Here is a 15,754-nt window from a genome sequence, read left to right on the forward strand (position 1 = left end):
ATGAAGCTGCCTTATACTGAATCAGACCCTCAGTCCATCAAAGTCAGTATTGTCTGCTCAGACTAGCAGCGGCTCTCCAGGGTCTCAAGCGGAGGTTTTTCACATCTATTTGCCTGGACCCTTTTAGTTGGAGATGCCAGGGATTGAACCTGGGATCTTCTGCTTACCAAGCAGATGCTCTACCACTGAGCCACTGTCCCTCCCCTGCTGATACCGATGCTACTTCCTTGTGTATAAATCCCATAGTATGAAGTGCACTGGAAACCATCCTCCTCAGATTCCACAACAGTCATATCAGCCTGGTGAAATCCTGATTGGTGGAATTGTGTCTCATACTGGTTGTGTTTCGCAAAAGCTTGAATTTAGGCAGCATCCCTGCCAGGTTGATAAATGTTATCCGATGTAAGAGAATCATTGTTCCTCTAACACAGAGGTGGTGGTGGTGGTGGTGGTGATGATATCTGATTTTATTTGAGCAAATCTGCATATTTGCAAAGCTCAGTAGGCATTTTTAATAATAATGGATAGCATTAAGCATTGTGGCTACCCAAATAAAGTACTCACGCTCCAAGGCCAAAGATTATGCTTATACCATATTGCTTCATTAATAATTTATAAATAGATTGCACTTTTTTTGTTTTGTTTAGCATTTATACACTTTCCTAGATTAGTAAAGAGTTCAGTAGCATCTTAAAGACTGACAGATTTTATTGTGGCATAAGCTTTCAAAAAACAGAGCTCTCTCTGTCAGAACTGTGATGAAGAGAGCTGTTTCTCCAAAGCTTATGCTAAAATAAAATCTGTTAATCTTAAAGGTACTGCTGGACTCTTTACTATTTTGCAGCAACAGACTAACACAGCCAACTCCTCTGGATATATTTCCTTGATTAGAAGGTATATAGCAGGAGGTAGAGATTTTTTTTAAAGCTGCAGTAAATATAAAAAGTAAAAGGTAGTACCCTGTAAAAGCACCAGTCGTTTCCGACTCTGGAGTGACATTGCTTTCACAACATTGTCATAGCAGACTCATTTTGCCGAGCTCGGAATAATGGAAGGCTGAGTCAACCTAATGCTGGCTACCTGAAACCAGCTTCGACTTGGATCAAACTTAGGTTGTGAGCAGAGTTCAGACTGCAGTAAATACACAACCACCCAAATGCAGGCTATATTGAGAAAAGCCAGTTCTACACAGGGGATGCCAAAACTTGAAAATAAAGTAACGAGGAGGGAACTATTGTTTGAAAAATATAAAAACTTCTGAGAAAAATGTCAGTGTGACATATATGCAAAAATATTTGTATGACACAAGAGGCTTGTGATATTTATCACTACAGACTGAAGCAACTGCGGCATCAATCGGCAAACATTTTTGTCCCTCAGGTTAAATATCTCCTGTATATAAGGCAAAAAGCAGAGAGATATTTTGGGGGAAGGGAGGGTTTGGGGAAAGCAGAACAAGAGTGTCTTCCCCACTGTTCACAACAGCAGAATTCAGAATCACTAAACTGTATTTATTTTAGCAGTATAGGTAGGACAGACATAAAATCTCTGCTGAAGGCTCATGGATTGTGCATCCTAAAGGGAATTAGACAAATCCATAGATATATCAAGGGCTATTTGTTTTGGTAACTAAAAGGAACCTCCAGTATCCTTTTGAACATCAGTCACTGGCAGATGGCTCCATGTCCAGCTTGCAGGTTTCCCAAGAGCATTATACTATGGGAAATGAACAGAGAATCCAATGGGTCATTTCTCTCATTCAGCTGGGACCTAGTGATGTTCTCAGACACAATACTGTGACCAATCCAGATGCTGTGCATTGAAGCATTCTCTTCTTAAACAATAACTGGTTGTCTTTGCAGCCTGAAAACAAAGTTCTACCAGCATGTCCTGGCCTTGGTGTTTGCCATCTTTGAAATCAATGAGGACCCCACCATCTTGCCCAACATTACTCTTGGGTTCCACATCCATGACTCCACAGTAGATCCAAAATGGATTTACAGACCCACCCTGGACCTGCTCTTCACAGCAGCTGAACTTGTCCCAAACTACAAATGTGGCTACCAGAAAAAAATGGCTGGCATAATTGGGGGCTATAGTTCTGAAACCACATCAGACATGGCGACTCTCTTAAGTCTTTACAAGATCCCACAGGTACGATCAGAGAACTGGGATTATTTGGACTTTCACAAATCTCACACGTAGTTTAATCACCTTTGCTGATCTATTATCAAGTACTGCAAAGAATAAAAAAATAAGGGGCCAATTCTACACAGGGGATTTGGGAGTGATATGGATCTTGAAATGACAGTTGTCAGAAAGGACTCCAAAGGATGCGTGTTGAATATTCAAGTTGAAAAGATGGCTAATAAATGTTTCTAAATAAAATAAAATAATTACAAACAATTATACTAGTAGAAGGCTGAAATATGCAGACAAAGAATATGTGGAACATATTGTTGTATTTTATACCATTTACATTGGGGATATTATAAGAACTGAAGTAACATTTAAATGACTTTTAAAGAAGAAGGTGATGAATAGAGTCAAGTAGTCTAATTATCCCTCTATAACAGGGGTGACCAGCGGTAGCTTTCCAGATGCAAAAAACATCTGGAGAGCTACCGTTGGCCACCCCTGCTCTATAACATGACTTTTTGTTTCCTTCCTAGCTGTCATTTGGCTCCTTTGAATCAGATGTGGATGTCCCAACCAGTCGGTCATCTTTTTACCGCATGTTCCCCAAGGAAGCCCTTCAGTATGAGGGGATTGTCCACTTACTTCTGCATTTCAGGTGGAGATGGGTTGGGCTCATCACTCTGGATGACGAAAGGGGAGATCGTTTCTTGCAGACTTTGGAGCCGATGCTTTCCAGGAATGGAATCTGTACAGCCTTCACAGAAAAGGCAGCAAGACAGGTCCCCTGGGATGACATATCCTTTCTGAACAAATATCTATACAGTAGTAATGCAAAGTTCTTGGACAGCGAAGCAAATGCAATTGTCGTCTATGGAGGAACTGGAGCATTTCTTTGGCTGACGACCGTTATCTTCATGCCCACGATGGTGATGAATCTCACAGGGGCTGACTACGGGGAGAGGACCTCTACAGGAAAAGTGTGGATTACAACCGCCCAGATGGATTTTGCACTCATCCCTTTTCATAAGGCGTTTGATATAGAGATATTCCATGGTGCTCTTTCCTTCTCAATTCATTCCAAGCCCATCCGAGGCTTCCATAGATTTCTTCAACTTCTAAAACCTTCCCAGGCAAAGGGGGATGGCTTTATCAAGGACTTCTGGGAGCAAGTGTTCGACTGTGCATTCCCAGGTTCTGTTAACCCAGAGCACTCTGGTAAGACATGCACCGAAGAGGAGAAGCTGGAGACTGTCCCGGCACCTTTTTTTGAAATGAGGATGACCAGCCACAGCTACGGTATATATAATGCCGTCTATGCCCTCGCGCACGCCCTACACATCTTGGGCTCATCTAGAACCAACCACAGAGCAATGGAGACTGGAGGCAGCTTGGCTTCTTTGGATGTGCCACCTTGGAAGGTAATTCTTCTTCCCTGTGGAAAAAGAGAGTCCTCTGCCATGCTCCCTCTAAGCTGTGTTGTGAGCAAAAACTCTGCTTCCTGAGCTGCTGGCATTAAAGCTGTGAGCCAGTTTTCTGTAGTGGTTTAGTGTGTGGACTTTTATCTGGGAGAACCGGGTTTGATTCCCCACTCCTCCACTTGCAGCTGCTGGAATGGCCTTGGGTCAGCCATAGCTCTTGCAGGAGTTGTCCTTGAAAGGGCAGCTTCTGGGAGAGCTCTCTCAGCCCCACCCACCTCACAGGGTGTCTCTTATGGGGGAAGAAGATAAAGGAGATTGTAAGCTGCTCTGAGACTCTGATTGAGAGAAAAGGCCGGGATATAAATCTGCAGCCTTCTTCGTCTTCTACTGCACCAGTTAATTTGCTCTGGGGCCGTGTTGCCTGAGCTAAGACAAAAATGTGTGAGACGGAGGCTAAAAAACTGTGAGCTGGTTCACCCTAACTTAGTTTACTGGGAACACTAGCCCTCTGCCATGTTTGGGGTTCAATATGTTGGCAGGAGTGGGGAAATGGGATCTTTAATCTTTTTCCCCTGCCCATCTGAGCAGGGCTGGTGCGAGGGGTTTTGGTGCCCTAGGTGAGCTGCCCACTAGCCCTCCCCCCCAAAAAAAATTAAAAAACAGAGAATTGTAGGAAAAATGAAGAAACTTGAAACTATTTACATTTTTAATCCACAGTTCTTTTCTTTTAAATTTATTTTTTTAAAAAAACAATTGTGCAATTAAGCAAAAAAAATTGTGAGAATACTACTTGTTCTATTTAGCTGGATGTGCCACGGATAAGTCCTTGTGCATATGAGAAGGATGCTCTACCAGGCAAGTTGAGCCAAGAGCAGCTCAGTTGCTGGCTGTGCGTGCAGGCTGGGAGAGATGCAAGCGGGGGGGGGGGAACTGGCCCAGGGCCCCTGAAGGCATGGGGGTCCATAGGCCAGCCCTTACTTGGCCTATTTGTTAATCCGGCCCTGAATCAAGGTGTACTGAGACTAGCTGCAGCTCTCCAGAGCGTCCAGCAGAGGAAGAAGAAGAAGACTGCAGATTTATACCCCTCCCTTCTCTCTGAATCAGAGACTCAGAGCGGCTCAAAATCTCCTATATCTTCTCCCCCCACAACAGACACCCTATGAGATGGGTGGGGCTGAGAGGGCTCTCCCAGCAGCTGCCCTTTCAAGGACAACCTCTGCCAGAGCTATCACTAACTCAAGGCCATTCCAACAGCTGCAAGTGGAGGAGTGGGGAATCGAACCCGGTTCTCCCAGATAAGAGTCCAAATTGGGTCTCTTCACATCACCTTTTACATCACTTACTGCCCTGCCTTTTAAAGGGAAGTGCTGGAGATTGTCTCTGGGACCTTCTGCATGCCCAGCAAATCCTCAGCACTGAGGTACGGACACTTCCTGTTTGCCAGTTTAGATGCAGCAAAACCAAAATGGATGTTTTTGGAAGCTCTCTCAGCAGCATTCATTCAAGGAACACCTTGAAGCCTGCTGAGAGCCAGTTTGGTGTAGCAGCTAAGTGCACGGACTCTTATCTGGGAGAACCGGATTTGATTCCCCACTCCTCCACTTGCAGCTGCTGGAATGACCTTGGGTCAGCCATGGCTCTTGCAGAAGCTGTCCTTGAAAGGGCAGCTGCTGTGAGAGCCCTCTGAGCTCCACCCACCTCACAGGGTGTCTGTTGTGGGGGGAGAAGATAGAGGAGTTTGTAAGCCGCTCTGTGTCTCTGATTCAGAGAGAAGGACGGGGTATAAACCTGCAGTCCTCTTCTTCTTCTTTCCTTTGTCTTGTGTCTGGCAATGGAAGTTTATTTTCATGGTCAAAAGAACAAATTAGTTGCATTCATAAATAACTTCACTCCTAGAAGAAAGTAATCTAAAACTCTGTTTCACACTGAGAAGTATTGGTGAGCACACTCCAACCCATCCAATTCATTCCATGCCCTTAAATGCTCCTTCTCTTTCCCCCAAGCTCCACACCCTTCTTCAGAGACTTGCTTTCAACAACAGCGCTGGAGATGAAGTGGCCTTCAATGAACATGGAGAATTGAAAGGTGGATTCGATATTACCAACATGATCGCTTTTCCAAATAAGTCCTATGTCAGAGTCAAGATCGGGAGGCTGGATCCTCAGGTTCCCCGTAGTCAACGAGTGATAATTGATCAGGATGAGATTAAGTGGAATAGGCACCTTCCACAGGTGAGAAACCATCTCAGTGTTTCTCAAACAAATACAAAACCCTTCATCGTTTAATGAAATGGGTAAGGAGAAGGGTTAAGGGGAACAAATGGATTCCATGATGTTTTTAATCCATGACATTTGCTAAATCAGCTCTCTCTAAATCAGCATCCTGTATGGGGAGGGCAGGATATAAATCAAATCAAATCAATAAGCGCAACAAAAATGCCACATGTAATCATATTTTGGATAATCTGCATTCCTCTCACACACTATGAGCCATCTTTGAGATCCCAGATATCACACTTCCATTTCATTGACAACTTGTAGAGAAATTCTGAGACAAAGTACTCATGATAGCTTCTCAGTTTTAAGATCCAGGTGGGCAGCTGTGTTGGTCTGAAGCAGTAGAACAAAGTAGGAGTTCAGTAGCACCTTTAAGACCAACAAAGTTTTATCCAGAATGTAAGCTTCCGTATGCGTGTATACTTCTTCAGACGAGGGGATGGGGTACAGTGAGCTGAAATACATATAGCTGGTGAGTTAAGAGTATTATGCATACGAAACCTTACATTCTGAATAAAACTTTGTGGTCTTAAAGGTGCTACTAGACTCCTACTTTGTCCTCAGTTCTAAATTCTTGCTTTCTTCAAGGACAGGTGCCTCCTTCCTCCCTGTGTAATGAGAACTGCAAACTTGGTTACAGCAAGAGAAAGAAGGAAGGGGAGAAGTTCTGCTGCTACGATTGTGATCTGTGTCCAGAAGGGAAAATGTCAGACAAAGAAGGTAGGAGATGCTCTGGGAAAGATTCCTCCTTTTAAAGATTCCCCAAATGTTTCATTACTTGAAGTGTGGGAATTTGAAACATTTACTCTTTGAGGAATTATTAAAAAAGACTTAAATTGGCCATTTTGTCATTATACATTAAGAATGTTTAACAGAAGTAGTGCCCTACTGGATCAGACCAGCAGTCTGTCAACTCCAGCATCCTTCCTCAATATTAGCCAACCCGTTCATCTGGATGGCCAACAACAGGGTATAGAGGCCAAAGCCTTCCCTTGACGTTGTCTCCTGGCTCTGAGATTCAGAGGTTTGCTGCCTCTGAATGTGGAGGTTCCCTTGAGTCAACATGGTCAGCAGCCACTGACAGGCCATCTTCCATGAATCTGATTCCCTATTAAAGCCGCCGAAGTCTGTGGCCATCTCTACATCAACAGGCAGCATATTCCATGACTGATTTCCCACCAGCCTTATGCCGCTCTCACACTTGTCTTCTCAGCGGGGGTTCTGTTGGATTTCACACTATCTGCCCCGCAGAGAAGAGGAGCGTGAGACCGGCGTAAGGCTCATGGGAAATCGGTCCCTGTTTTTAATTAGGTTGTGTGTAAAGAAGTGCTTCCTTTTGTCTGTCTGAATCTGCTGCCCATCTGTTTCCTAAAAAACCCTTGAATTCTAGTATTTTGGGTGAGTCAGAGAAAGCTATTTTGTTCTGCCCCTACTGTCTATCCCATGTTTATTTTCCAAACCTCTATCAGGTCTGTTCTTTTAGTCATCTCTTTTCTGAACTAATTCTTCAGCTTTTCCTCATCGGAGAAGTCCTCCAATCCTTTCATTACTGTGGTTGCCCTCTGCTGTACTTTTCCCAGCTGTGTGGTGTCCTTTTTGAGATACGGTTATCAGAACTGCACATCGTATTTCAAATGAGGCTGCACCACAGATCTACATAGGGGCATTGTGATACTGCTTGATACTGATATTTTATTTTCAATCCCTTTTCTAATACTGCCCAGCATATTGTTAGCATTTTTCACTGCTGTGGCACACCGGGTTGTCACTTCCATTGAGTTAGACACTAAGACCTCAAGGTCTCTTTCCTTCTCAGTTTCCCGAAGTTCAAACTTCATTAGTATATATTTCAAGATAGGATTTTTTTTTGTCACCTTAGACTTTTAAAAAATGTAAAGGAAATCCCCTGTGCAAGCACCAGTAATTTCTGACTCTGGTGTGACGTTGCTTTCACAACATCATCATGGCAGATTTTTTAATGGGGTGGTTTGTCGTTGCCTTCCCCAGTCATTTACACTTTACCCCTAAGCAAGCTGGGTACTCATTTTACCAGCCTCGGAAGGATGGGAGGCTGAGTCGACCTTGAGCCGGCTACCTTAACCCAGCTTCCACCAGCATCAAACTCAGGTCATGAGCAGAGCTTGGACTGCAGTACTGCAGCTTACCACTCTTTACACTTACTGGTGTTGAACATTCCTGTGTATTTCTCCATTTGTTTCCAGAGATTTTGTGAAGTTATGGGAATTTAGATTTAAAAGTAACAGAATTCCTGAACAGTAGTATGGCTTAGTTCTGTTTGAAGGACAGAGGCTATCTGTAAATAGCAAATAGCAAGCCTTTATTGGCATAAAACAGATTTAGCAGTAAAATAGCAATATAAATAATATAAAATCCTAGATTATAAAGTACATAGGGAGCTAAAATACATAAAATAAGTAAAATATATATGAGTCGAGTTTAGCCAAATTAAATAATTAAAAGATAAAATGTGGTCATTCCAGAACCATTCTCTGTCGTATTTCCATGGCCTGTTGGAGAAATCTAGCCACCATTAAAGTTACCCCAGTGCAAGTGTCATTTAAAAGTTTGTGGACTTTGCCTGAATCAGCACAGCCCAACATATCGGCTAAGGTATCTTTCAAGTATATACAACAAATATCATCATAAAGAGGACAGTTCAGTAGTACAAGGGAAATAGTTTCAATACACTTGGAATTACAAAGACAGTGTCTATTAGAGTACTCAATCCTGTTAAATCTACCAAATAGGATAGCAGATGGTAATGCATTACATCTTGTTAACGAGAATGCATGCCATTGCTGTGGAGCTTGCAGAGAGGAGAAATACGACGCTTATTTCCCTACTGAAAGAGGAAGTTCAAAATTCCGCGGGGAGCAGGACTTGTTGGCCAGGCTATATAACGTTTGCATTTCAATATCTAGAATTCTGAGCTTAAGTTTCAAAAAAGCTTCTTTTAAGGATAGCATAAGAAGTGAATCTAAATCAATGCCATAGATTTTATTTTCTTCTCAATAAATACTAGCCAATTTGACAAATTAGATACTGAGAGCAGTTGATATAAAAGGCTCTCTGAGTCAGAGTGGAAATGTAGTCAAAGCCAGTATTTAAGTGATATTAGCCATGCTTGTGTTTCCACAAGATTCGTCCCTGTTTCTAAACACAAAACTGCATATGGTACGCACTTTGGGAATTCCAGAATTTTCCATAGGAATTTTGATTGGACACCTTCAATGTTATTATCCAAGGCTGTGATCCACACTGGGACCCCATATAAAAACTGCGGTATCACTTTAGCCTTAAAGATTTTTAGCGCGGCTGGGATAAACTGATTGCCTCTGCTGTAAAAGAGGCGCGGGATAGCTGCAACACTAACATTGACTGACTTAATTATACAGTTACGATGATTAGTCCAAAGTGTGTTATATTGAAAATGAATTCCTAGGTATTTGTAGTATTTTACTTGTTCTATCTCTTTGCCACCTATTGACCATTTAGTTGGTTTCCAAGATTTGGAAAAAACAACAATTTTAGATTTGTCATAGTTCAATAGAAGCTTATTGTTGTTAAGGAAGGTGATACAGCGAACAAGCAAACGCTTTAATCCAATTCTGGAACAAGATAATAAGACTGTATTGTCCACATATAACAGTAAGGGAACATGTCTGGCACCAAGTTTTGGACTATGATGGTCAGTATCTGACAAAAAGGGAGCAAGATCATTAAGAAAGAGGTTAAACAAAAAGGGGGCCAACACACAACCTTGTTTAACCCCCTTTCTTAACAGGATTTTTGACATAAGATTGCCTGATAAAGAGCATTTGACTTGACAAAAGTTGAAAGTATATATTTTTTATGAGCATAAGGAGTCTTTTATCAATACTTGTTTGTTCCAGTTTATCCCACAACAGGTCTCTGTCAATTGAATCAAATGCTCCCTTTAAATCTAAAAAGGCTACATACAATTTCATCTTTTTCCCAATAGTGTATTTAAAAATTAGATGGGACAAAGTATTACAATGATCGAGAGTAGTTTTGCCTTTACAAAAACCCAGCTGTTCCGTACCAAGAATTTTTTCTCGTGTCATCCATTGCTCAAGTTTCCTCAGCAGATACTTAGAATATAATGTACCAATGGTGGATAGGAGACTAATCGGCCTGTAATTATTTGGGATGGCGGGATCTCCTTTTTTATAAATTGGAACCACTATTGAATTAAGCCAGGCTTTAGGAATTATGCCAGTTCTGTCAATACTAGTAAAGAGAGATGCGAGCGGAGTAGCCCAACAATCTGGATCTAACTTTAGGATTTCAGAGGGAATAACATCTGGTCCTGCTGCTTTACCTGATTTCAGTTGCAAAATTACATCTTTAACTTCATCAGAAGTCACAGAGGGCCACTCCAGAAGATCTACCTGAGAAAGTTCAAAAGGTCTAGAAGTGTATAGTTTACTTTGGGAGAACATAGAGAATAAATATTGGTACCAGACATTGGGGGAAATGGCAGACATAGAAGGGGCATCAACTCTATGGGCACCTGATACAATAGACCAGAATTTTTTAGAGTTCTTTAAGATTATGGCCTGGTATAGCTCCTCCCATTGAAGTTTAGCATAATCATTCTTTTTGCTTATAATAACCTGGGACAGCTGATTTTTAAGATCAAAGTACTCTGATGGTAAAAACAAAGCCCCAGAGTCGCGGTAACATTTGTAGGTGTTACGCAACAGAGTTTTAACGGCTCTACATTCTTCATCAAACCAGGGCTGCAGAGATTTTATATTTCTTCCCTTTTTTACATTTTTAGGTTTAACATTTAGTGAACTAAGAATGTTAGATACTAGAGAATCATAGGCTATTATTAGCACTGCAGAATTTGTTGCAGTGGTTAAAACCCTTCTAAGATTCAAAAGGGAATGAGAATTTAAAAGTAACTGAGCTGCTTGTTTAGTCTGACTATTCCAGCAGATTTTTGGTAAGGACGTAGACTCCAACAAGTGTATAGAGGGATTAAGGGAAGAGTCTGGGGAAGAGTCTGTATGAAGGGTCAAGATAAGTGGAAGGTGATCACTAATAATGAGATCACCTATACAGAAATCTTTTATGTAAAATTCTAGTGAGAAAGGGACAGTAATATAATCAATTATACTGCAACCTGTATTAGAAATGAATGTAAAATCCCCTGAATGAGAAAATCTTTCCAAACCATTTAACCAGACCCTATTGTGTTGGATACAAAATTTGGCAAAGCAAATGCCTGCCAAATTTGAATACCTATCCTTAGATTGCCTCCTATAGGAAAAAAAAAGGTGGTAAAGTATCATCTAGATTGAGGTTAAGGGCCTTAGAAAAGATTTTATCATCATTGCCCACACTTGCATTAAAATCTCCTGCTATTATTATTTCAAAAGAGGGAAATTTGGTTTCCAATTCACTCACAATTACATTCAAACGTTCCCAATGATATAAAAGGGCCAATTTATCTAGGGGATATATATGTTTACCAAAGTCAAGGAAAGTTTCCCATAAACAAGCTTGACAGCTTGTTCCATAACACTTCCAGCCTGTAGGGGGGATGTCTACAGAATTGTGAAGAAGAGACACAAATGTAGACAAACCCATTTGAAAACGGCCTCTTGAGTTGGTTATAAAGGCTGGGAGCGAATAGGACTTATAACCTTCAAGATGAATCGGACTTTGGGACCAAGTCTCTTGTAGGACGATGACATCAAAGTTCTTAAGGTAGCTAATAAATTCAGCATCTTTGGATTTATTCCACCAACCAGCAACATTCCACGAGATGATCTTAATGTCCTATAGTGGAGAAGTATTTGGAGTTGAAGACAATGAGGAGGATCTCAGTCAGTCATCTTGGGAAAATTGGTTTGGCAAGCAGGAAGAAACAAAAGTCATACCTTCATTTTCAAGGCCCCTAGAAATATTTTTGCTAAGTTCACAAAGGCTTGGCCAGATGAAATTATCCTTAGGATTGATGGAATTGTCCATAGACGTGGTGGGCGCTGGATGAATTTCAGCAACGACCAGCCTTTCCAAAGGCCGCCTGATTTCAGATTGGGGGTAAGTGGTTAGTGAAATCTCAGATGGGAAAGTAGATCTCATATTGTCCACATTCGAGTTTGTTAAAGGAGGGCAAATGGAAATTGAAGAGTGAGTGAGGAGGATCTTGATGATCTAGGTCAATCAAAGGCACATCTTGAAGCTCTCTCAACTCGATAGAAGAAGACCTAGGAGAGCTCTTTTGCTGCTCACTCTGCTTCAATAAGAGGCTTTCTTTCAACAAGTCTAGTCTTTTTAAAATGTCTTGTTGATCATAAGACTGAAGGGATTGGAACTGATCTCTAATATTGTCTTCCAAGATGTTGGTTGCAGAAAGAACCTCCATAGATTCATTAAGAGGGTAAGACTGAGGTGACAAATTTGCTGTGGTGGATGAAGTGTTTGCATTCAAGATGTCACCTGATCTATCTGCAACTATTGAAGAGTTATCCTGTAGATCTAGATATTTCTTTCGATGAATCAGGGGTAGAATGATTTCATTCTTGAAGACGTGCGTAGGGAAGATTCCTTTGGATGAGAGATATTTTTTTGATCGCAACAGAAGCTGAGGAATCTGCACTGACCTGAAAGATAAAAGCACCCTCTGTGACTGGGAACAAGCATCAAAGAGATCTATCTCATGTAGATCAATCCAAGCCGTTTCCCCTGGGAATAAAGTTCTTAAATGTCTTTTGGACACTGTTCACTCACTGTTCACTCTATTTAGACAGCCACGGGGCTGTGTGTGACTAGAGAAGAGTCACAGTAAAAGACCTGAGAGGTCACAGACACAGATGCACTTCTCTTAATAGCTAAAGTGTGTTCGGGGTTCTGGGCAATGAATGAAGGCGGCTGCCGCCAAAGCTCCAAAACGCTCTTTTATTAACCTTTTATACAGTTTTATTAACCTTTTAAACCTTTTTTCTGTTCCTTTAGGCTGTTAATTGTTTGTACTCTGTACAAATTCCAACCTCCAATCGTCTTGAGATTCTGGCGGACTATAATGATGATTTAAATAAACCAACTTTAAATTAATCAGTCTTAATCAAACAAAAAGTTGGTGATTCACATCCAGTAATTAATAACAGCTGTAAGCCGGAGGGGGCAGTGCGGAGTCCTCTAAGCAGCACTGAGGGCAACAGTTCTAATGACCCATCTGATTTGATCAGCCTTGTTGCTATAACAGTTGAGCACAACTATAATAAACTAAAACTGCTGCATAGTAAAATTGATCATGCCAGTAAGCAGCTCTCTTACTTTGGAAAGAGACTCCAGAAACTGGGAGAGATGGATCTCCAAAAAGACCCTTTTTGGATAGTTATCCCAGAGGCTATCTGGTGAGGAAATTGAAAAGGATCAGCAGGAACAACAAAAGTTCTTCAACCACAATAGCTTGGGGGTATAGATAGTAGCTTTTGTGTCCCTGAATGCAGTGCTCTCTGGGGAACGTGTGGAGAAAGGCAGTCCTGTAGTAAGGCAGACTGTGTGCCGCACGGGCTAGGGCCTTCTTAGTGGCAGCACCAGAACTGTGAATGTCCTCCCGGAGGCGAGATGAGTCCTACGGGATCTCTCTCAACTCCACAGGGCCTGCGAAAGGGAACTATTTCAACAGGCGTTCAACATCTAAACCAGGAGAGGACTGCCATCCTACACTGCTGAGGAACAACGATCATAGGATCACTGTCACAAGATCCCGCATATACTGAAGTTGAAAAAGGTAAAGGTAGTCCCCTGATTTCAAGGTATCTCGGTATACCCCGGATGGTGCAAATGGTGTTATTGCTTCTTACTTATTTAAAATGTTAGGACAGGTTTATAAAACTGTTTTCATCATGGACTGAGGAAAAAATATTAGCTACTATCTTACAAAAAACTCTTCTTGTAGAATCAAAGTGCCTCAGTAGGTTTTCTTCTCCTTTCAGACATGGATTATTGCATCCCTTGCTCTGAAGGTCATTATCCCAACCAGGAACAAAACCACTGCCTTCCCAAGATCCCGAACTTTCTTTCATTTTGTGAGCCGATGAGCATTACTTTAGCCTTTTTTGCTCTTCTCCTGTCTCTGATAACAGCTCTGGTGATTCTGTCCTTTATAAAATACCGGGACACTCCCATCGTTAAAGCCAACAATCGGACCCTCACCTACATTCTGCTTGTCTCCATTTTCCTTTCTTTCCTCTGCTCCTTGCTCTTCATCGAGCAGCCTGACAAGGTGACCTGCCTCCTCCGACAAGTGACTTTTGCCATCATCTTCTCCGTTGCTGTTTCTTCTGTTCTGGCAAAAACCGTGACTGTCATTGTGGTGTTTATGGCATCCAAGCCAGGAAACCTTTTTCAGAAATGGGTGGGGAAAGAATTGGCACATTGTATTGTTATTTCTTGCTCCTTTGTTCAAGTTTCCATTTGTGCTGTTTGGCTTGGTTCTTTTCCGCCCTTCCCAGATATCGACAAGCATTCACTGAGTAGAGAAGTCATCATGCATTGCAATGAAGGGTCAGTCACCATGTTGTACTGTGCCTTGGGTTACATTGGATTCCTTGCCACCATCTGCTTCATTGTAGCGTTCATAGCCAGAAAGTTGCCTGACAGTTTCAACGAAGCCAAGTTCATCACCTTCAGCATGCTGGTCTTTTGCAGTGTTTGGCTGTCCTTTGTCCCCAGCTACCTGAGCACAAAAGGAAAAGATACGGTGGCCGTGGAGATCTTCTCCATCTTAGCTTCCAGTGCTGGCTTGCTAGGCTGTATCTTTTTGCCCAAATGCTATGTCATTCTTCTGAGACCTGAGTTGAACACAAGAGAGCTGCTGATACGGAAAAAACACTAAATTCTTTAGTCAGCCATCCACTTGTTCTCCAGTTATATTTTTATCAAATGCAAATAGAGAATTTTTGTTTTGTGGAGAGAATGAAAACAATGAACCATTCCCTGACATTCTTTCATTAGGCTAGGTTTACATTTCAAACAGATGAATTATACATTTGAATCTCTCTCTCTCTCTTTCTGAGAGAAGTAATGGAAATTAAAAAATTATACTCTGATAGTAATAAGAACATAAGAGAAGCCATGTTGAATCAGGCCAATGGCCCATCCAGTCCAACACTCTGTGTCACATAAAAAAATAAGTGAAGCCATGTTGGATCAGGCCAATGGCCCATCCAGTCCAACACTCTGTGTCACACCGTGGCAATATTTACATATACACACACACACACAAAGTGAAAGAGTGGCTAATAGCCACTGATGGACCTCTGCTCCATATTTTTATCTAACCCCCTCTTGAAGCTGGCTATGCTTGTAGACGCCACCACCTCCTGTGGCGGTGAATTCCACATGTTAAGTCAAATCCAAGATGATAAAGAGATAGAGGGGCTAAAAATGAAAGGTTTTTCTTACAAATACAGAGCATGTGCAGATGACGTGATGTTTATAAATGAAAATCCCACCCATGTAACACCATTGCTGCTTCGTAAGATACAAAAATATGGAGAATTGGCAAGTTTTTATATAAATAAAGGAAAATAAAAAAAATTGTGTAAAAATATGAAAAACAGCAAACAGGAAGAACTACAGCGATTAACACAGTGTGAAATTACTTCAAAAGTAAAATGTCTAGGTGTGGAAATAACAACGAAAAATATTGATCTATATTAAAATAATTATGAAAAACTTTGGTGCGAGATTGATGGAGATATGATTAAATGGAACAAATTGAACCTGTCTACGCTGGGTAGAATCTCTGCCATTAAGATGAATGTTTTACCGAGACTAATGTTCCTGTTTCAAACAATCCCAATAGTGAAAGAAAATAAACAATTTGTTAGATGGCAAAGGAAACTTTCAGAATTT

At 41.4% G+C, this 15,754-nt stretch overlaps 1 protein-coding gene across 1 annotated transcript; it reads left to right on the plus strand.

Annotated features, from left to right (window-relative positions):
- Window positions 1–247: 247 nt before the first annotated feature.
- Window positions 248–14,732, plus strand: LOC132583264 (vomeronasal type-2 receptor 26-like). The gene is made up of 6 exons (XM_060254931.1): window positions 248–402; window positions 1,863–2,154; window positions 2,673–3,557; window positions 5,561–5,788; window positions 6,427–6,553; window positions 13,831–14,732. Exons 1-6 carry the CDS (start codon window positions 248–250, stop codon window positions 14,730–14,732), a joined length of 2,589 nt encoding a protein of 862 aa, XP_060110914.1.
- The last annotated feature ends 1,022 nt before the right edge of the window (window positions 14,733–15,754 follow it).

This window comes from Heteronotia binoei, chromosome 15, assembly GCF_032191835.1.
Source record: "Heteronotia binoei isolate CCM8104 ecotype False Entrance Well chromosome 15, APGP_CSIRO_Hbin_v1, whole genome shotgun sequence".
Lineage (NCBI taxonomy): Eukaryota > Metazoa > Chordata > Lepidosauria > Squamata > Gekkonidae > Heteronotia > Heteronotia binoei.